Source organism: Rhinolophus ferrumequinum (genome assembly GCF_004115265.2).
Source record: "Rhinolophus ferrumequinum isolate MPI-CBG mRhiFer1 chromosome 15 unlocalized genomic scaffold, mRhiFer1_v1.p scaffold_54_arrow_ctg1_1, whole genome shotgun sequence".
NCBI lineage: Eukaryota > Metazoa > Chordata > Mammalia > Chiroptera > Rhinolophidae > Rhinolophus > Rhinolophus ferrumequinum.
In genome coordinates this window covers 15,560,922-15,583,904 of record NW_022680357.1, presented here as the reverse complement: position 1 = coordinate 15,583,904, position 22,983 = coordinate 15,560,922, and the positions used below count along the sequence as shown (strand labels likewise).

The 22,983-nt window shown below is 47.1% G+C and overlaps 1 protein-coding gene across 8 annotated transcripts in view; it reads right to left on the bottom strand.

Annotated features, from left to right (window-relative positions):
• Positions 1–22,983, bottom strand: part of IQCK (IQ motif containing K) — a 104,178-nt gene that overhangs the window by 69,097 nt on the left and 12,098 nt on the right. For all 8 annotated transcript variants that reach the window (XR_004422508.1, XM_033101327.1, XM_033101324.1 and 5 more), the window contains exons 5-6: positions 11,547–11,599; positions 11,333–11,410 (exon numbers count right to left, since the gene is read on the bottom strand). Coding sequence is in view for 7 of the 8 variants with exons in the window: in XM_033101327.1 (XP_032957218.1) it covers positions 11,333–11,410; positions 11,547–11,599 (131 nt within the window). In the remaining variant the exon portion in view is untranslated. The remainder of the gene's footprint in view (positions 1–11,332; positions 11,411–11,546; positions 11,600–22,983) is intronic.

Sequence of the window (22,983 nt, the reverse complement as noted above, 5' to 3'; positions counted from 1 at the left end):
TTCCAAACCTCTCGCGGGGGACCTTCACTTGTTTTCTGCCATGGACCCCTTTCCACTTTGGCAGTGGGAGTCCTTCTCGGAATGTTTTTAAAAACATAAAAGTAAATGCGTAAGATTACACAGCCAACCAATTATACTGAAATACAGTTATCAAAATGTTAAAAAAAAAGAGTTGGTGATATAGTGATATAGTAATATATGTGCTTCTAAACTAAGCAGTAAATAAGAAAAGCTAACGGCAGGTCAATTAACTGCTGTCATTTGAATGAAGTGACAAGTGTAAATGACATTTGCCTTCCCTGCAACCACTGTAACGTGACGTGAAAATACCCACTTGCTATTGGTGACGAAGTTACAAGGACCGCAGATGCCACCGAGGTTTGCTGCCTACGTTCCTAATCCAGAGAGGCTACATTCCAAGTAGAGACTAAGACTAGGGACAAAAAGAGGCCATTGTCCCGTCTTCCAAGTTCAGGGACCCCTGAATCAGAGACAGTTGGGGTTGGGGCTGGGTAAAGGCGGAAGACGCGTTTTACACACCGGACGGGACTGAAGACTGAGGATTTAAAAATAAACAAGATGGATCCAAACAGTGAAATGAAACTATCTAAAAAGAGTGACCAGGAAGTTACAAAATTTGGCCAACACGTTATTCAAAGACGGCTTCCCAGAGTCAGCGTAGTACAGTGGGGCAGCTCCTGGGGGAAAAAGAGAAATCAAAGTTCCCTGATATTCCGAGGAAGCTGTGATTCTTCAGTGACCCCGTTCAATTTTCCAAAGAGAACGTTTCTTCCCCTGCCTCCACCTCAGTACGTGGCGACCCATTTAGCCAGCGCTCCGGCCTGCGATCTCACCCTTCACTTCTCTCTCGCGCCCCACGTCCGATCTGGCAACAAGCCTTGGCTGCAGCATCAAAACGTACCCCAAATCCAACCTCTTCTTCCGTCTTCCACTCCCAGGGGCCATTACCACCCCTGCCTACCACTGCCTTCTCACTGGCCTCCCGGCAATGTCGGACCTGACTTCTTTCGTCATCTCCCCACCCAGCCGCCAGGGTGATCTTTTTAACAGAGAACCTGGATAACCCTGCTCCTCTGCTCAAAACCCTCCAACAGTTTCCAATCAGACTCCAAAGAAAAGGAAAAACCCCGATTCTTTATCATGGCTGGGCGTAGCCTGGCCAACCTCTCTGCTCCCATTTCCTGCCACTCTCTGGGGCTCCCTCAATGCCTCTGGCCCCACGGGTCAAGCCTGTTTCTGTCTCTGGGCCTTCATGTGCCTGTTCTCTCCACCGGGAACATTCTTCCTTCCGATCTTTGTAAGGCTGGCTCCCTCCGCTTGTCATTCAGGCCTCTGTGCCCACGTCACCTCCTTAGCGAAGGTAGCTGTCCCAAGCAACTCTATCTGAAACACTGCCACCTCCCCCCAGGGCTGCCACCCTCTAGCCACTTACTCTGCTTTATTTCTCTTCAAAGCACATTAGACAGTAAGCTTGTGAGTTTGGTTATTACGTCTTCCCACTACCATGCAAACTTCATGGGGCCCAAGACTGTCTCTGTCTCTTTCTCTCTCTCTCTCTCTCTCTCTCTCTATCCACGGTACCTAGCAAAGTGCCCGGAACAAAGCAGGCATTCAGTCAATATTTTCACATGAATGAGTATCATTATAGATAAGGAAACAGAGAACTTCCTTTCATGGCAGAATTGATTGGTGGCAGAGCTGAGGTCAAATGCAGATACCCCGACATTTTTTTTCTTTTTCTCATTCTCCTCCCCACGTTTCACTTTGTTCAAGCGGTAACTACTGTTCTCTTAGGATGAAGGATAAAACAAAAGCTGTCATTCTCCGAATGCCAACTCTGAGCCTCCGTAGTCGGTATCTTGCCTTGTTTCTGCCCATCATACCCTCCCTCTCTGCAGGTCAGCCCTCAGATCTGGCCCTGCTGATGTCCCCTCCCTGAGTTGGGGGCAGGCACGGGGAACGTGCGTCACAGTGCCCCACTCTCCTGTGACCCACACTGAGCCCGGCACAGGCTGTCTCCCAGGACGGGAGTCGTGAGACAAAGACTAGAGCACCTTCCTGGCAGAGCTGTCACTGGCCTGTGTTCCCGCGAGCCCTAGACCTGCTTTCTGAGGCCAGGCCCTTACCTTTCTCTTCATGTTTGTCAGTTATCTTCTTACTTCCAATATGTACCCTTTTTCTTCAATAGCCGTGAAATTTCTGTGGCTTGCAACAAGGAACTCTAATACCATCTCTAACCCTCACAGCACCCTTCAACATAGGTGTTCTTTGCGTCCATCCGCCATCCAGTACAGAAGACAGGAGTGCGCTCAGAGATGTGACGGGATTAGCTCCAGGAGACCAACCGTGGCAGGCTGCAGAACGGGCCCCCAGGATGTCCACATCCCATCCCCACATTCTGTGAACACACATGTTCCCTCATCTGGCAAAGGGGACTCCACAGATTTGATTAAGGATCCTGCGATTATCCAGCTGGGCCCAGTGACAGGGTCCTCATGAGAGGGAGGCCCTACTGCAGAAGGATGTGATGTGACAACAGAAGGAAACGGTCAGAGGGATGCAAGGAAGAGCCCTCCAGAAGACAGGTGGCCTCCAAAAACTAGAAAAGGCAAGCAAACAAATTTTCCTGCAGAAGGAACTGATTTTGTACTTCTAGACTCCAGAACTACAAGAGCAGTTTCTCTTGTGTTAAGCCACCAATGTTGTGGTGATTTCTAAAGAAACTGAAACACCAACAATAACTGGCAGAGCTAAGATGAGGCCCCAGGTGTGTCTGCCACGCTGTCTCACCTGGGCTCCCTGAGCTTGTTTCCAAAGAGTCACCTGGAAACCACAGGAAGAAGGAAAGGCAGCAGCACAGTCTGCCTCAGAGAAGGGGCCACCCGCCCAAGAGGGAGGCACTTAGAAGAAGATTTATGCATCCCAGCGTGTCCCAAGTTCAGGAAACAGCTCTCCTTCCTTCCTGTTTGAAGACGAATGCTAATATAAAGAGCAAACACAATTTATTACCCTCATGGGACTCTCTGGCCTCTGAAATTACTGAGATAGAAATTTGCCATAAAACAGAATAAATTTAAAGGATTTTTTTCTTCTTGCCACAGGGCGTGGCGGCAAATTCTCTGACGTGACACCACTGAATTATGATTTTAGTGCGAAAGGCATGCTGCTTCCCGTGCCGTGTCAAAGGCATGAGCATTTTCAGTCCCACTGGTAAGTTTGATGCCATCACACAGCCAGCGCTTGTCCTCACACGGCATGGTGACACCTTTGTTTTCACCTCAGTTTTTGGTCATAAGATCCCTTTCGCCGACATAAAAGTATAGTGGATATGTTTTCTTTTCTTTTGTGTATCCAAGGGTAGAACTTAGCTGAAAAGACGTTTCACCCAAAGCAACCTCTTCTCTTTTAAAACACAATCTTTGTTTCATTGAAGGTCTCACCTTTAACGATGTCTTTCATGAGCCTTTCCCCCTGGGACAGGGGACCAGCTAGGCAGCCGTGCATATCTGTTCCTTATGCTTATTTAGTGATTTGTTCTTGCAAATGAGTCTGATCCATTCGTTTCGGTCGAAATTAAAACAGCAAAACTTTTCCTGTCCTTAACATGGTAGCAAATAATGTCACCGCTTCTGTCTGACTGGTTGAATCAGGATTGTATACCACGAGAGAGGATGCGGGCTTCCTAAGCAGGAGGAAAGCCAACAGGAGATATGACGCAATCCACCACTGTTGAAAGGTGGGGAAGAAAACACCCTCGTCGAGCTCTGAATAGAGCATGTGGGGAACACTGTACTGTTGTTCCCAATTATGACTCCTTTCCCCGTAAGAGAACTGTGTATCCCCACGCTTGGCCACACACCTTGCAGTGGCTCCCTGTCGGTAGTGTCAACTTCCCTACAGCACTGATATTGAGCTTGGCCATGGGACGTGTACTGGCCAATGAAATGTGAGCAGCAGTGATGTTTGCCATCGCAAGGGTTGGCCACTGCCCTTTTCCTTCTGCTTGAGAATGAGGGAGGGGAGCTGCTCCTTCATCCTGGGTCCCAGAATGAAAAGAGACGTGAAGCAGAGCCAAAGGTGATACACAGCCAACATACGACAGAGTGAAGAATAAACTTTTGTTGTTCTAAGGCATTGTTGAGGGCTGTTTGTTACTGTAGCAGAACCTAGAGAAAGTTGACGAATACAGAATACTGGAGGGTAGTTGGGTAAAGCCACGTAGGAGAACTTATCAGTCAGGACTCTTTCATTTGCAAGTATCAGAAATCTAACTCAAACTGGTTTAAGCAAAAAACAAAAGTAGGTATTTATTGGCTCACGTAACTAATGGGGTAGTGTTGGCTTTAGCATGGGCAGACAGGCTCACAACACCACCATAAAGAGGCAGGCTCTGGCCACCTATCGTTATGCTGTATCTCAGGCACAGTCTCTTTAGCTGTATGCCCTCGGCAGCTCAAGGCCTATCACGTGAAAGCTCCAAGTCTAGAGGAAAAGGGAGAAAATCTTCCCTGGTTGCTTCTTGAAAACTCTCGGGCTTACCTCCGATTGAACCAATCTAGAGTAGCCACATGGTTGGGGAGAGTCATTGCTTTGACTGGGCAGGCCTGGGTCACATACCCAGCTCAGAGACAGACGCGGAGTCAAACACTGTCCATGGGAACTGAGAATGGAGAACAGTGAGCCTCCCTCGAACACAGGGCACCCAAAGAAGGGGGAGATCAAGGTCGGAAAAACATAAACGTCTACCACCGGAAGCAAGAAGATGGAATAATAAAAAAAAAAGAATAAATACCCTTTACTTTTGCAATTGTTTTTCATTCTTAAAGGAACTCTGTGGACAACAGGAAACCTACAAAATAATATAGAGGAGAAAATAAAAGCCATGTTCCTGCCGTGTGGAGTGAAACATCCTTCCAAGAGATTTTTTAGGTCTAGAGTTACTTAATTCTGACGAGCCTCGATTTTAAATGTTTCCTTTTCACTGTAGAGTTTATTTAACGAGTAAGTATATTTTATACAGCATAAATCTTAGTTATTTTTGTAAACTTAAGATAATTTTTAAAGGGTTGTCAATGTCCCCGGCTACATAAAAATGAAGTTATTTGGAAAAAAACAACACAAAAAGTCATGGAAAAGAAATGGGTAACCAAGAAGGGATGGACAGAGTGAAGGATATGCTAAATTATGGGGAGCCTTTGGGAGAAGAGCCCGTCATTTATGTGATAAGCGATCGGCAGCCACCCGTAACAAATGACCCAAACTCCCAATGGTGACCTGATGATACAACGGCATTGAGCATCAAAGACCGTCGGGCTTGGTGGAATCTGTCTTACCAAGAACATTAAAATAAGACGTGAACTCACATTGTAGATGGCTCCCAGGCTGACAGATAGGATTACTTGAGGCTCTAAATTGCTAGCACACACAGAATAGGCAGAGGCATTGCATTTTACACGGGAGCTGTACTCTCTTAGTCAGGACATAAGATGAAAATCACAGCCAGTCAAAATTTCCCCTTACTGTCGCTTAAATTAACCATATAAAGACACAGCGTCTTTCAAGCAGCCTCACATAGCCAGTTTCCTCCCAGTTTTAGTACCAATCACTCTAACTACTAAGTGATTCAAGAGGCAGCAGAGTAATTAGCCACGCTCCCGAGAGCATGGACTCTGGAATCAGACTGCCTGGGTTCAAATCCTGCTTCTGCTATTTACTAGCTTGTGACCTTGGGCAAATAACTTCCGTGATTTCTCTGTGCCTCAGTTCTTTCTCTGAAACATGGCTGTCACCGGGACAACTAGCACTCCCAATAGATCTCCCAGCCTCCCTTGCAGCTGGTTTGGGGCCATGTGAGCAGAGGTGAGAAGATGAAGAAAAAGGGTGCCTCCACCATTCTTTTCTTCCTGTGCTGCAGTGACCTCAAAGATCCCATGTTCCAAGTAGCTGTAATTTACAAGGGGGCTGTCCAAGCTGCACCCATCATTATATGCGCACACACTAGGCCGTTATTGGGTTAAGCCGCTGGTATTTTGGGCGTGTTTATAACTGCAACCTAGATGGTCTAGCCTGATGAATACGATGGGGAAAGTAATAGTTCCAACTTTCGAGGGTTGTTACGCAAGTCAAATTATACAGTATTTCTAAACTGCTCAGAATAGTACCTGACTAAGCATTATAAAAACATTTGATAGGTTATAAAAACGCAGATAGACAGACACACAGACAGAAGGGAAGTAGCTATCTTATAGACTACTCATGTTCTGAGGGGCACGTAAAACTGAGAACGAAGGAAATAGCTAAGTCCCGTGTCCTATTTTATGCTTCACCTCGAGTGAAATTGCTTGCATTTAAAAAAGAAAAAAGAAAAAAACTCTCTATGCCCCAAGCGCATAACACTGAATTAGCATAAAATCAGTACACATATACCGCAATCCAACTATCCACAAACTCTTTCTGTCCATGAAGACAGGACCACGTGCCAGGGACCAGGGCACAGAGTAAGTGGCCAGTGAATGGCAGCCAGCCAGCTTGAGAGTATAACTGCTCCATCATTTCAGAGCACATTTAATTATCCAATAAATATTAGCTGGATAAATGAACCTTACATTCAATAACTTCCCTGAAATAGCTGGAACACCCCTGCTTGGAACACGTACCAGGAGTGGAAACAAATGTATTCCCCAATAGCTGGTACCAGAATTCCTCTTATGCGGGGAACTAGATCGGTTTAGGCGAAAGACCATTTTAGAGATGGACACACTGAGGCTCAAAGAGGCTCAGTCGGCTTTGCCCAGTCACACAGCTGGAAGGAGAGGTGCTTGATTTGGAATGTAGAGCTGTGACTCCAGAGCCCAAGCTCCTAATCCCACACTGCACTGCCATTACCTTTGGGCTCTGGGACATTCTTCCACCGCCTTTGATAGCTCTGGCATGTGACTTCCTGTCATCTTCTTTAACCCATGCCCACTAACCTTTTCAGATACTGATGACACCTCCAACACTACGGCCTCAGGTCCGCATGATTCCACGAGCCCATCTCCTCGTGTCAGTCAGTCACTCAACAGAACAGTGACGTCTTAGAATGGCTCATCGCTGAAGACTACCACGTCTCCATTTCGCAAATTCCTGATCTGATCTACTTTGTCTAGCCCTCCATCTTTCCCACCCACTCACTTCTATTTATTTTACATGCCCTCACATGAGGCTATAGTTTGGGAAGATTACTGGTGTCTCCTTCGAACGGGGAGCGGCAAACTATATAGTCTGTGGGCCAAATCTGTCTTTATGAATAAAGCTTTATTGGAACACATCCATGCCTATTGTTCACGTACTGTCTATGGCTGTTTCATGCCACAACGGTGGAGTTCAGTAATTGCAACAGAGCCCATACGTGGCCTGCAAAGCCTAACAGACTCACTGTCTTCTACAGAAAATCTGCTGACTTGACATTGAAAGCCATTTCCTGTCCCCTGGAACTCTAACATTATTGGAGCTGTGTTCTTAGGGCCAGCCCAGGGCTCAGAGCACATTAGCCCTCCTCCCCATTGTTCTGGGAGAACTGGGTTTGGCATGGAAGGGGGTGCAGAGGGAGAATGAGACCCATGCAGGAGAACTGGCCGGTGAGCTGTGCACATGGTCAGGTCTCGGGAGGGGTGACCAGGGCCTCCCCAGCACCCCAAAGCTTCCCCCTTGGGCCCACACATGCCACTCTCCCCTGGACATTTTCCTTCCTTGCCGTTTGAGCTTCTCTGCATGATCACATGGAAATTGGGGCTCCCCCCCAGTGTGTCACTCACTCCAGCCCTCACCCTCCCGGTTCACTGCGAGTCAACAGATACTTCCTTGCCTGTGGCACACCCACCATTCAATCGGTGTTCATGGAGAGCTTTGAAAACATGCATTGTTTCTTTCCCTTTTAATTTTTTATTATGGAAAATTTCATGGATATAAAAAAGCAGGCAGGGAAAAAAAAAAGAACCCATGTCACCATCGGCCAGCTTGAATTCTCCTGTTCTCCATGTGGGTCACTTGTGTCACCTCTCCTGGTCGTGTCCGTAGACATCAAGCCATTTCATGTTTCATTCATAAATATGTCAGCATGTTTCTCTAAACAGTAATAACTTTTTCATCATGACTACAAAAATCTTACATTTTAAATAAAATAATAATTCTTTATAGCATCAAATACTTACTAAGAGCTCAAATTTTCAGTCACCTCCTCATTTTTCTGTTGAGCTGTGTGTTCTTTGAATCAGGATCCAAATAAGATCCACACACTGAAATTTCAAAAACCATATGGACCCTTCCACCCCCATTTTAGTGTTTCTGAGTCTGGTATGTTCTTACTTCCAATGCGAACGCACAAGGTAGTATTTCTTTCTCTTCCTGAAAATTGCTTGTCAAATTGTTAACATAATTCAGAAAGTATGGTAATTCATGAGAAAAATATTGAGCTACTATTCTTAGAAAAGTTCACAAGGCTTTCCCTTGTACTTAAACTTTCCCAGTCCAGACCTCTCACTGCACCAGCTTTGCCAGTCTTCAACCCTGATTTCCCCAACCATCTGTTGTCTCCACCCCCTTTCCAGGATTGCTGGAGATAAGCAGAGGAGCAGGCTGTTTCCAGGCACCGCCAGTCCAGGCCATCAGCTGGGTTGTCCCTATTTAGCCCACGGTTTCATCATGGCAGCTGCTGTAGCCCCCTCCCCGTCCGTCCCCCACAAGCCTCCAGAAGCCGCCGGGGCCTCCCTCTCAGCAGATGCCTTCACACCTCCGTGAGCGACAATGACAGACCCACCGTGCACTTTCTCAGCTCTTCCCCCTTCCCACTCGAATTTCCTCTCACTTTTAAGCTCTGCTCTCAGAGGAGTAAATATACATCTTCTGCTACATGTGCATACGTACAGAGAAGTCTCTGGAAAGAAGTTCGCTAAAATGTCAACAAGGGTGATACCTGGGGGACGGGCTCTTAGGTAACCTGCACCTTTTCCTTTTCACTTTTCTGTCTGCTTTCCCTTTTTTCATAGCACGCGTCATTTTTACAAAACCCATAACACCATTTAACAATGTAAGTCATCCCCACTCAAATGGAGGCGATCCCCAGGACTGAGGGACTTTCAATTCCCCCATATTCTCCATCACCCTTTACGGCAGGTAGAACGACGGAGCCCAGGGATGTCACATCCTAATTCCTGGACTCTGAGAATATGTGACCTAATGTGGCAAAAGGGACTCTGCAGCTGTGATTAGATTAAGGTCCTTGAGATGGAGAGATGATTCTGAATGATCTGGGAGAACCAAAGTCATCCCGTGAGTCCTTCACAGTGGGAGAGGGAGGCAAAAGAGACAGGGAGCAGCACTGCTGCCTTTGCAGATGGAAGAAGGGGCCGCCAGCTGAGGAACACAGGGCCCCCTCGAGGCTGGAAAGGCCAGGGAACTTCAGAAAGGAACACAGCCCTGCCAGCACCTCGATTTTAGCCCCGTGAGACCCACATCAGGCTTCTGACCTCCAGGCTTAAGATAATAGGTTTGGATTGTTCAAAGCCACCAGGTGTGCAGTAATTTGTTACAGCAGCAACGGAAAACTAATACACCCTGCTCCCTCCCCACTGGTCATTTCAGATCGACACAGAATCTAAGCGGAAACAATGGTTTGCTTTGTAAACACAGCGGCAAGACCACCCAGGTCCCCAGGGCCAAGCACGTGACTTAGAGTAAGTGTCTCCTTCCTCAAACCTCTGGGACCAGCTCAGGGGTGCTCCAAGGAGCCTTGTCCATCGGACAAGCGATGAGCATTTCTCCCCAGACCCCACTTCTGAGCTTCACGCCAAGGTCTCCAACATGGACATGCTAGAGGCACCTCAGTCTCAGGTGCCCCAGGCAGGAATCATCTTTCCCCTTGAACCTGCTTTTCTGGCTGGTCCCCTTGCTTCTTTCATGGGCCCCCCTTCACCCAGCAGCAGATCGCACCTTTTTCAGGCACACCCCTTCTCCACCCCGAAACGCATCCCGTGTCATCCATCCATTCTACCCGTCCCGTCCCTCCTCTTTCATTCCTGTTGTCCTATCTCAAGCCCTTAGGGCTGTAACCACAGCCTTAGAAAGGACAGCCTCACGACTCCAGGCTGTCCTTAAGCTCACACATTCCCTGCACTCGTAGGGGCAATCTTGCCAGAACAGTCTGCTCACTGGCATGGAGTGAGTGAAGGCGAGAGATGCTGACCAACACCGACAACAGGGAATGACCCAGGGCGAAAGGTCGATGGTGCCAGGTTGGAAAAACCCGGATGAGGTATTTCTTCCTGACTCCATTCTCCTTACGAACGTTGGTTCCTACTTGCCTCTCTGACTCTTCCTGTTAAGAGGACCCTCGAGAAGGATATGGCACCTGAGTTCTTGCCTCTCAGGATCAAATCTGGACAGCCACCAGCCTGGCCACTGCCCCAGCTGGACTGGCTCCAGGCCAGTCCTGGACTGTGGGTGGTCGTGTGCCCCCCCCCATTTCCCTGTAGTGCTCTGCTAACATCTGAATTACACCCTAAGGGCTGCAGCCCTATTTTATTCATCTCTGTTTTCACCACAGCACCAAGCTCTGTGCAGTGCACTTGGTAGGTGTTCAATAAATTTTTATTGCATTGAATTAGACTCGCATACTTTAATTTTTATCATGCCAAGAATGGTGATACAAGCGCTCAATAAGCATCAGTTGCCATCATCGTATCATTGCTACATCACTGATTAAAAAAAAATAGCTCACGTAAAAGAATACTACTAATTTTATACGACACGATTTCATTGTATATAGTTAAATAACTAATTTTAAGAGCTCTGGAAGGGTGCATTATAGACCAAACTGATAACTGCTGTGAGAAGATTCAGAGTAGAATGAGGGTCAAAGCGTGTTAACTTTATCTGTCATGTTCGAATACTTGAAATGTAGAATTGATGCATATAACTAAAAATTAATGTTTAGAAAACTTCAGCCCTATTTCCTGAGACATAATGACCCTCAGGGCAGGGGAGAGGGAAGGAGGAGGACGGGAGAGGGTGAGTGAATGGAGAGATGAGGTACTTAGGAGAAGAACTGTTGAAAGTTTTCTATTTTATTGCTGAAGTGCTTCCTGACTATTCACTGTGTGGGCAGATGCCCTTCGCCTCGACTGAAAATAACCAGAGACAAGAGCCGCACAAGTCACTGCCCAGGGGTCCTGGGTGGGTTCCAGGAGTTAGTTCTCTGAGACTGGAGAAAACTGTCTGTAACACATTCTTTAAATTAGGTGTCAATAATGGAAGGCGTTAGGTCGGCACTTACTGTTGCTTCAGCCACTGCTTCACAAACGGAATAGAGAAGAATTCGGTGAAGGGCGCCCCTGTCCTCTTTGGATTTTGACTGGTCACGACGCCATACGTTTGATTGACAAGAAAAGAATAAGCAAGAATTCAAGTCAATTGTTGTTAGTCTGCTTCTAAATCAACACTACTAAATCCTTGGGGTCACAGCATATTCAAAGACATGACACACTTACTTGTATAACCACTCAGTCAGAAAATCACAGGCAATGAATTTGGTTCTTTTCCTCTAAAGAGAGAAGAGAGAATTCAATTACATTCTTGACCCTCACGTCTGGGGAGGGCAAGGGAAGAGGGGTCAGTTAACCGATTGCTTGTGTTCCAGGTGATATGCACGAGCCCTCTGTGAGGTTTATAAGCAATCAACAAACAGGAAGTCGGGGATGTAAAGAATTCTGAAAACACTTCTCCAGTCACCTTTGAAGAAGCACATTTCTGACAACAGGGACTAATAAAAGACGGCACCCTTGGGAGGGGGCTTATTACGTGCTTTTGGAGTTTTCTCAGGAGGATTCTATTTATATCTAGACCTTGATGCTGAGTAATTGTGTTTGTCGCTTTCCCCTGGTCCACTCCAATCCCCAGAACAGCCCCGCCTCCCAAGTAGAAAGGGACAGCCATGTGACACAGTTCCACTGTATGACAGAAATGACCGTGTCCTATGGATTTCTGAGAAGCTTCTGTTTCCTTGGTTCCTACTGCCCTTCTTCCCTGAAGTTTCCTTCTGCTTCCTTCAGCCTGGAGCACAGACATGGGGCTGGAAGCGGAGCAGCCTTTTGGCCACGAGGCCAAAAGCCACATGCGATGGATGGTAGGTTAGACGGAATGTGGGTTTTTACTGGCTTCCTCAAGCCTCGGCAGCTGCTTGGGCCTGACCTGCTCTGGACGTCTTGAGACGGAGAGGAAATCAACTTCATCTGGGTTATCACCCCTGTTCCTGAGTTCTCATAATACGCGACGGAACGCCGTCCCTAGGTGACAGACAGGTAGCACGCCGCGAGGGGAAAACCGTACTGCAGCAATGGCGACAAGGCTGGGAAAGGCAGGGGGAGCAGCCCTGGGGATCCCGCTTCCTCGGCCCATGTGGAACCCAGACAGCACCAGTTAACTCCATTTAGAGAACTGTTATTTCAACTGGGAGACAGAGGGTCCCAGCTCTCCTGTCAGGACGGCAGCGGCTAAGAACAAAGTTTGTCTAGAGGCGTTGGTGGCCATGTGTAGAGAATCTTCCCAAGATTGAAGGCAGCACGGAGTCAGCTGGAAAATCTCTCTTTGCCACCCCCAGCTCTACCTTCTCCACCCTGCTCCATGGCTTAGGAGGCTGATTTTATGGTTCACGTCAACCAGGCTCTTTTCCTCTCTATTGGGGTCCAGCCAATGAGAGGTACCAGCTGGAGATCCGAGAGAGGGAAGACAGAGAGGCAGGGGGTTACGGGTTGATTTGGGTCTCCCCTCCCCCAAGTTCACTGAAGTCCTAACCTCCAGTACTTCAGAATGTGACCGTGCTTGGAAACAGGATCACTACAAATAAAATTTGCTCTAGACCCTGGATCCAGCTATGCCTGAAGCCCGAATCCCCTGGACCTTTCAGGGACACGAGCCAATATATTCCCTTTCTTTATTATGCCAGTTTGCACTGAGCTGTTTATTGCTTGCAACAGAAAGAATTTTAACAAGTATTCCTTTCTTCTCCAGCTGACTAACTCCCATTTGTCCTTCAAGATGGAAACCTCCAGAAAACTGTTCTGAGCGTTCTCACCCTCCTCAGTCTGGGGTAGGCTCTCCTCACCCCCACTTCTGTGTGTCCCTGTCATAACTAACGAGACTGCCAGCCCAAACGTCCATCTCCCTCACCAGACTGTAAATTCTCTGAGGACAGGGCACATGTCTTCCTTTTCTCTATAGTCCCAACACTTAATTGAGTGCTTTGCACAAAATAACCGATCAATGAATGGTGAGTCAATGAATGAATAAATGAATTCACCATTCAACTCTCAAGTATCAAAGCAAGAAGAACTCAAGTATAAGAATCCCACCTTTAAAAGGAGTTGCCAATTGAATTCTGAACAATTTCTTTTCTTCCCGCGATATTTTATTATGAAGTTTTTTTTTCTTTTTCTACTTCTTTCTCACCTTCACTTTGAAACAGCCAACTCAGCTTTACAATCTTAGATAAGGTTGTAAAGATTGTTGCAGAATTGATTCTAACCGAAAAGGAAAGTGCTCCGTAAGATTTTTTTTTTAACTGAAAGCTTTATTACAGCTGTTAGTAAATAAAATCTAGTGGTGCCTGAGTTGCTGAAGATTGTTTCCAGTTTCTTACCTCATTGCCGATAGCCTTTTATAAAAAAATTGAAAGACTGCAGGCCAGGGTAATAAAATCTAATGTACTAGACCATGTAATGGGGGCTTCGACATCAGCATTGCAAGACTAGGAGTCCCTTCAAAAAGCCATATTTAACCAAAAAAAAAAAAGAAGAAAAAAAAAAGGCACAACAATGTAAATATGTATCTAGCATGAATTGCCGCATAATAATTTAGACAATCCAGCAATTGTAGGATGGCAGTGTTTCTCTCTTGCCCTACAAAAGATGCATTGTTACCTTGGCCTTTACCACTCCATTTAGTGGTAAAGATTCCTTCTAGAAGGGAATGCGGCTCGACTTACTCTATTAGATAGAGTTTTTAAATAGCCAAATGGTCTGATGCATGAAGGTCACACCGACAGACTTAATCACGTTTGATGCAAAGAAATAAAATGGGAGAAATTGTGTTTTCTTTCTGTTCTGGGCACACGTGGACGTGCTGTGAATACTTAGACACAGGGAACAGTGGGGATATTGTTCGGCTGTTGTTTAGTTTAAAAATTATCTGCTGGGAGCTGAAAGGGAGAAGGGAAAGCAAATGAAAACTTGTGGTGAGTGAAGAGATAAGAGAGGAAGTAACAGAGAAAAACTGCAGCGGGAGATGAAGAGTGTGTGGGCACCCAGGGTTTACGTAATATGGACAAACACACTGAGTGCGTGACTTTTAAAGGGTGACAATGTGCAAGTTTGGGTGAGCAGAGGAAACAGTTAAGAGAACCTCAAACGAGGTTAAAAAGTAACTTAAAAAAATACCCAGAACGAAATGGAGAAGGACAAAATGTCAAAGGAGAAAACATCGTCAGTCATCCTGAGTCGGCAGCTTACTCTGAAATGCATCCAGGAAAACGGGGGAGCTGGACAGAGGGACGGGTTGACGGACTGGTGGATGGATATGCGAAGAAGCAAGTAAAGCACGACGGTACCTAAGTGCAGAATCCAGGTGGTAAATACGAGTATGTGGGTGTTCACTCCGAAATTCTTTCAGTTCTTTGTATGTTGGGAAAAAATGTTGTGATAAAATTGGGGGAGGAGAGTATCATCATAAAACCTCAACGAGAGGAAAGGCAGAAATCGGGCTTTAATTCACAGTATTTGGTACCGATTTTTACGTTGGATACATACACAGCAGGAGACAGACTGGGGGACGGAAGACTGGAAAGAGAAACAAGCAGCGTTGGAAAGTCACTGAGGCTGGATCAGGGGACTAAGTAACATGCGGGGAGGTTGGTGAAGTGAGGCTGGCTGTGGCTCTGTGCTGGCTGAGACTCCCTGGGTTTGCAAGGGACAGAAACGTGCTTGGGGTGACCTTAGTGACTGGGGTTTCCTAAAAGGTCAGTCTAGGCTCGATTTTGCTGTAACAGACCATCCCCAAATCTGAGGAGCTTTCATCATCAGTGGTTTAGCTGTGGCTCTGTTTCATGTGGATTTACTCAGGCGAGCAGAGCAAAGCTCTGTCTGAAAGGTGGCTTATTATCTTCCAAACGAAAAGACGACAGTGAACCATGCTTGGACTCCTGAAGCGTGTCTGGAAATCACGTATGACATATCTATTCATTCCGCTGACCAAAGCGAACACAGGGTCAGGCCTCCCCTTAGGGAGAAGCCATGATATTCTGGAACGATAATATATTCGAGCACAGGGGTTCCTGGAAGGAAAACGAGCATCCCTCTGACTGGGGACAGAGCCCGGGCTCAGTGTCCACAGCGCTCAGGACAGGCTAACCCTAGTCGTGCACCAGCAGCTCGGTGACCCCGACAGCTCCGGTCCAAGTTCCAGGCGGGAGTCAGCTCTTGGGCCCGTGGCTTCTTTCTCAACTGACTGCTGTTTTTTCTGATGTTCTCTCTGCTTCGACGTCGGCGAATATGGCTTTTCCAGCTGTCTCCTCATCGGTGGGGTCTCCCCGCTTCCAGCCAAACTGCAATCAGCCTGGCTGCTCTGCTGGGTGACATCCCCGCTCCCCGCACGGGAGCACCGGACCGGCTGACCGGACACCCCCCAGGACGACCGTCCCCGCCGGGCACAGCACGTGTACCAGGCCATTTCACAGCCACTTGCCATCCGGGAGTCTGACACTTAACCCTGGTTCCGTCACGTGTGTCCGGGGTGACGGGGGCGCGGACAAAGCAGGGACAACGGGCCGCAGTGCAGGCTGGGGGCATGGCATGTGCTGTGACAACAGCCTCCTTTCCCATGTAGACATTCTCCACAAAAAACTGCTAGATACCCGAGCCCCCCCCGCACCCCCCAGGCGTGATGAAGCTGATCAATAACGGCGATCCTAGAAATGAGCACCCACTCGGGCTAACCCCAGAGGCCCAAATGCTCCTGATCACAGCAAGCTTCACACAGGCTCCTTTTTTCCCCCCACTGCATTAGAACTCCATGAGAGAAAAATAAGACTTCTGAGAAGAAGTTTAAAATACGCACTCAGAACACAAAACATTGACCAAGACTTGCAGCACAAAGCCTGGGGGTCATTTCTAAAAGTGGTTGTGATTAAAAGGAGTAATGCTAAAATAATGCCACCACACCTTTCCTGCGAGAATCTATTTTTTCCACTCCTGAGACACTTCTCAAACAAAAGCTGATGGTCGTTCTATTTTTCTGTTTGCTCAAGGCCACGGAACGGAGTTTTTCCTCTTACTGACCAGCGCCTTACCACCTTTTAAAAGATATTCAGGCATGTGATTTTTAAAAACGAAAATAAATGACTATTAGATAGGCACGGAATGTACAAAAGAAAAAAAAGGTTTTGTTTTACTGAATTATTCATAGTAGCAAATTTTAGTATCATGAGCTCATCAAAGGACTTATCAGGAGTTAGAAATAGTTTCCTGATACCAACTGTTGTTTACAATCGTCTTCATTGTAATGGAGTTTGATGAGCAACCAAAGCCGAAAGGAAAATTTTATGTGGCATGTGACAGGATAGGAAAAGAGGTAGAGAATCTTATCACCTCTATCCAGACTCTGCATTTCATCCATATTTAAAGCTGACATAAGACTTATTTTCAGCCATCATTTTACTCATACATAAAACTCCTGGGCACCCTGATGGCTCAGTTGGTTAGAGCGCGAGCTCCCAACAACAAAGTTGCCGGTTCAATTCCCGCATGGGACGGTGGGCTGCGCCCCCTGCAACTAAAGATTGAAAGCGGCGACTGGACTTGGGGCTGAGCTGCACCCTCCCCAACTAGACTGAAGGACAACGGCTTGGAGCTGATGGGCCCTGGAGAAACACACTGTCCCCCAATATTCCCCAGTAAAATTTATTTTTTTAAAAAACAACAAACTCCTGATTTTCTCTCCAAATTGAGCAAGGTGCACTATTCTAGTTTCACCCTGTTCAGTAAACATTTACTGAGGACCTACTATGTGCCACGCCCTGTGCTAAATGCTAGAGATAAAGAGATGGAGAAGACATAGCCCCAACTGGGGTTAATTCAACGCCCAGCAACCACCCCTCTAGTTGGATAGGAGCTGCGATGGGTGTAGGGGGTTAACCCCACGTCCAGCTCCAGTGTGAACCCCGATAAGGCATTCCAGACAATCCCACCTCACCTGCCACCTACACCTAAGCCCATCTGGTCCACACCTATCCTGGCCCAAGGGACTCAACAGTTATCGGGCACGGACAGGGAATCCATTTCAGAGTGGTAAGATGGGAGAGGAGACGTGCTGGGGCTTCTGGGAAACCATTTCCTTTGTTTTTCCGAAAGAGCTTGGCCATTCTCTCCTTCTGCTGGGGGTGGCAGGTTGAGGCAAAGCCGAGGCCAGTGGCCAGAGCTGTTTTGCCATTTTGTAAGGATAAAGCTGACTCTGAGAGAGCCCAAACGGAAAGGCAGAAACGAGCCAAGTCCTCGGTTATTTCATTGAGCCCCTGAATCAAACCAGTCCTGAAGCCTTCTTTCTCTACCTCACAAACTTCTAGTCAACACCCCCCTTTATTATTTAAGCCAGTTTTCGGCTGGTTGCAACATAATGAGACCTAACCAAGACGGCTGCCCGGTATCCCTTCTGCCTTTTTCCGGTAACTGCACCCTGAGCGCCTTCTGGGACCTACCCTTCCCCAGCTCTAAAACTCTGTGCCCTGGGCAGGGCTCCTCCCCTCGGCTCAGCCGTCCGCCAAATCCTTCCAGTGCCAAGGACTGATTCCAAAGTAGGCAGCTGACCTGACTCAGTTCAATCAGAGAGAAATTCTGGGAGAGTCTCTCTCTAAACTTGAGCCTTAGGGACACAGGCTGGTGCCACAAGGAGAGGGACCCTTTGGGAGTGGAGCCAGGCAGGGGAAACAGAATCAAGAGACGGAGTGGAAACCAAGTCCTGAAGACATCACCCCCCCATCAGGCTGCACAGCACGACCTCCCTGTGGGCCTCTCCTCTATACAAATAAACAAACAAATAAACAAACCGCCTTTTCTATTTAAGTCAGTTTGGAGGCGGGGCTTAAATCAAGGTGGAGGGGGGAATTCAAGCCCACCTGTCTGACTCCAGCCCCCCACCTTTCCTCGCTACACCCTGCCAGAACCCTCCACATCTCAAGGTCTTCTCTCCCACTATTCCACCCCCCACATGGCCAGTCTCAGACCACTTCTTTCTTCCATACTGCCCTCATTTCAGCCTTCCACCCCGGGTCCTTGGAACTTTTTTCCAACTTAATTTTGTTCTTGTTTTATTGCTACTTTCCACTGTAGCTGTGTCAGTCACTGAGCTAAATGCTTTACATCCGTGATTTTATTCAATTCTCATAAACTCCCTTATAGGAAGCAATTACGATTATCAATATTTCCATTTTACAGAGGTGGAAACTGAGGCTTAGGAAGGTGAAGGTTACAAGGTCACCATGGTAGCAGGTCCAAGGTCACGACTCTGGAAGGAAGTCGAACTGGGCCCTAAATTCAGGTGAGCCTGATTCCAAATTCTATGCTTCATCACTAAGCTCTCCTGTAACAGCAGCAGCAGCGACTGCTACAAAAACCTGGACAGTTCCAGGGCATACAGGGGTCGGCAAGCTTTCTCTCAAAGGACCAGACAGTAAATATTTTAGCCTGCGTCACATCCATTCAGCTTTGTCATTGTCGCACAGAAGTGGCCACAGACTATGTGGGAAGGAATGGGTGTGACTGTTCCAATACAACTTCATTTGCAACAACAAGCCCCAGGGAGTTTGCAGACCTCAGCTAAAGCGCATTTATCAGTAACAGACAACATTTCATAGGGAAGCATGGAAACACCCGCAGTACTTCATTCCTGACCCAGAAGTTGGATTTCAAAAACAGCTGTTTCACCTATTTCCTAGATAAACCTTTATTATTCCAAAAGATGAACATTTTAAACATCTTTTGGATCTGGGACTCGTTTATAACTAGGTAGGCCTGTTAATAAAAAGTAGCCGGAGAAAAGCAGTTCTCTGAACAACCAAGAAGGTCAATGTATTTTAAGATAAGGTCTTTTAAAAAAGAACCAGTTGAATCTTATTTTCATTCATTTAAAACAATGGCGTCTGTCCAGATATAAATTCTCAAGAGAAGTCTGCGATACTTGCAGTCTTTTTATTTTTTTATTTTTTGTCACTAGCTCTGATTCTAGCATCTCTTTAACCCTTGGAGGTCTCTTCACATTGAATTCTCGGGGTTCTGAGTACACCATGATTTCATGATTTCTAAGAGTTATGTTTAGATTTTTACAAATATACATCCTTTCTTAAGGCACCAATATTCTTAGAATGATGAGGAAAAGTCCATCCTTGGGCATGTGTAACATCCAGAGAGGATCCCTGTGAAGGGACAGCACCTTCCATTCATTCAAGCAACAACTGGTCACCCGGAAAGGGTCGTGGGGAATGACATTCCTTTTATAGACTTGCTATTTTCCAAGCATCTGTTAACAGTGTTAACGACAGTTAACACATAATGAGTGCTTTCTGTGTGTGCCAGACAGTCTTCTAACTTTTACTTCTAAATTTAGCTCATTTATCCTCACAACAACTACGTATTATTACATCGTTGTTTACCATTATTATTATTCTCAGTTAACTGATCAAGAAACGGGCACAGAAAGGTTTAATACCTTGCCAAAGTCATTTACTAGTAAATGCAAGATTAAAAATTTGAACCCAGGGCCGGCCCGGTGGCTCAGGCAGTTAGAGCTCCGTGCTCCTAACTCCGAAGCCTGCTGGTTCGATTCCCACATGGGCCAGTGGGCTCTCAACCACAAGGTTGCCAATTCGATTCCTCGAGTCCCGCAAGGGATGGTGGGCTGTGCCCCCTGCAACTAAGATTGAACACGGCACCTTGAGCACGGCACCTTGAGCTGAGCTGCCGCTGAGCTCCCGGATGGCTCAGTTGGTTGGAGCACATCCTCTCAACCACAAGGTTGCCGGTTCGACTCCTGCTAGGGATGGTGGGCAGCGCCCCCTGCAACTAGCAATGGCAACTGCACCTGGAGCTGAGCTGTGCCCTCCACAACTAAGACTGAAAGGACAACAACTTGAAGCTGAACGGCACCCTCCACAACTAAGATTGAAAGGACTACAACTTGACTTGGAAAAAGGTCCTGGAAGTACACACTGTTCCCCAATAAAGTCCTGTTCCCCTTCCCCAAGAAAATCTTTAAAAAAAAAAAAAATGTGGACCCAGTTGGACCCCAGAGCGAGCCCCGTCCCCACACATTACCTCATTTAATCCTCTCAATACTCCTGCCCAGGGTTTATAAGAGCTGCAGACAACTTTGCTGAAGTCACAAGGCTAGAGCCAGAACTCAAACCTGCCATCTGCTGCCCAATCTGTATTATTCCTAAAACAGCGTATGAGGAAAACTGCCAAAAGGGCCACTAATCTCCATCCCTCCCTGGGCCACACCCTTTGCAATGTGACTTTACAGCTCTTCCCATCAAGAGACGGAGTCTGTTTCCTCACTGCCTGATTCTGAGCTGGCCTCGGGACTTGCTTGGGCCAATATAATGCAGTGAAAATGACAAAGTGCCAGCTCTAAGCCTCAGGCTCAAGCGGCTTTGAGGTTGTCCACTGGAATCCCTGCAACACTCCCCATCTACCATGTGAACAATCCAGGGCTAATCTGGTGCGGGATGAGAGACCAGGTGGAAGAGAGCTGAGTCCAGCCCAGCCAGCACGCAGGCCCCCCGGTACTGAGCTGCCAAGGCCAGAAGAACCTCCCCGCTGAGCCCAGTCGACTGCTGGCTTGCAGAATGGTGAGCTAAACAAATTGTTGTGTTAAGCCACTAACCTCTGCGGTGGTTTGTTATATGGTAAAAAGTTAACTGATGTCACACGTAATAATGGAAATGAAATTGACGGCCAAATGGTAACGTTCCCCCTATGTAGCAGCCAGTCAAGGTCAAGGCTGCTACTCCCACCACTTGGCACGAAGCCATGCCCCTAAAAGCAAGAGAACAAAGCTGCAGAGCCAAGAAGGAAAATCCTGTCACAAAGCCACTGCCCATTATTTTGTAAGACAACCATGGGGTCACCCTCAGGTCAGAGCTTGTTGACTTTCTTTTCAAAGCCTTGTCTTTTGAAAAGGTTGACTGAGTTTTAGAAACGAAAGCAACTCCGAGCCAAGTTTAGGGATGAAGTGATCAATGCTGCTTTTGTTAAAAAGGAAAAAGAAAGGAAAGGAGCATGACTATAAAGTCAAAGTAAGATTTTTCTTGCTGGGTTTACAAACTGGATCTGACAGCAATTCCAAGAGTCTGAAAGGGAAGTATTTTCAACACTAACAGCCTTATCGACATAGTAGAACCGAGTGCCAGGCTCTGAGGCCAGACTCCGGGGTTCAAACTCGGGCTCTTCCTCTTAGCAGCCGTGTGAATTTGGGTACTTCTTGGGCCTCAGTTTCCTCCTCCACAAAACGAGGACAATAAAAGCCACCCATTCAAAGGATGACTGATAATTAATGAGATCACGATGTGAAATAACGCTTGGCATACAGGAAGTGCCCTACAAACGACTGCCATCCATCACCACCGATTCATCACTCAAATGGCTACTGTTTGGTAATGGTAGGTCCTGACAGATCAGCCCTTCACTTTGAGCCCCCTTTCACAGTTAGGTGCTAAACTCACATCCCAGCAGGATAACTCCTTATGAATTATTGAATTCTGGATTTCCTATTTAATTATTTTCAGATCGCGGTTGACTGTGGGTAACTGAAACCACGGAAAGTGGAACTTCGGATAAGGGGGGTGATGGCTGTAGTTGTGTTCGCAAGGATGTGGTATGGGGGGACTTCAGCTTGTCTTTGATGGGCCCAAAGCAAAGCAGACAGACAGCAGATAGCTAAGAGATGCAGACCAAGAACTCACAGAAGTTAAGAATACAAATCAAAGATCACCAATGGGTGAGATCTAGCTCACAAATGTACTCTTGTTTGACATGCTGTGTTTAATCTTTTTAAAAATTAAGGATCAATAGTATTTTTATAAATTAACTGGGATAGGGCCGGCCAGGGGGCTTAGGCGGCTGGATCTCCGTGCTCCTAATGCCGAAGGCTGCTAGTTCGATTCCCACATGGGCCAGTAGGCTCTCAACCACAAGGTTGCCAGTTTGATTCCTCTATGCCCACAAGGATGGTGGGCAGTTCCCCCTGCAACTAAGATTGAACACGGCACCTTGAGCTGAGCTGCCGCTGAGCTCCCAGATGGCTCAGTTGGTTGGAGCGGGTCCTCTCAACCACAAGGTTGCCGGTTCGATTCCCGCAAGGGATGGTGGGCTGTGCCCCCTGCAACTAGCAATGGCAACTGGACCTGGAGCTGAGCTGCGCCCTCCACAACTAAGACTGAACAACTAAGAGTGAAAGGACAACAAATTGACTTGGAAAAGTTCTGTAAGTACACACTGTTCCCCAATAAAGTCCTGTTTCCCTTCCCCAATAAAAATCTTAAAAAAAAAAAAAGTTTACTGGGACAGTACATGGGAAAATTGGAATTGGGAGCTTCTTCTGAAAACTCAGGGGATACGGCCACGCTGAGCCCACACCGCTGCACGGTTGACAATCAGCAGGAAACGAGAAGCACAGCAGCTGGCCCTGAGGGCACGAGCTCCTTCAGTCACCAGGTCCCCACCACTCCTTAGGGTCCCTTTACTGTTAGTCCAGGCTGGTGGCATCACTTTCCTGGCCCTGCGTCCCTCTGAATGTTTCTCCCTTAGGACAGACGGTTTTCATACTCCAGGTATGTAAGGTAGGTTGGATAACTGTCCCCCAAATATGTCAACCTCCTGATCCTCA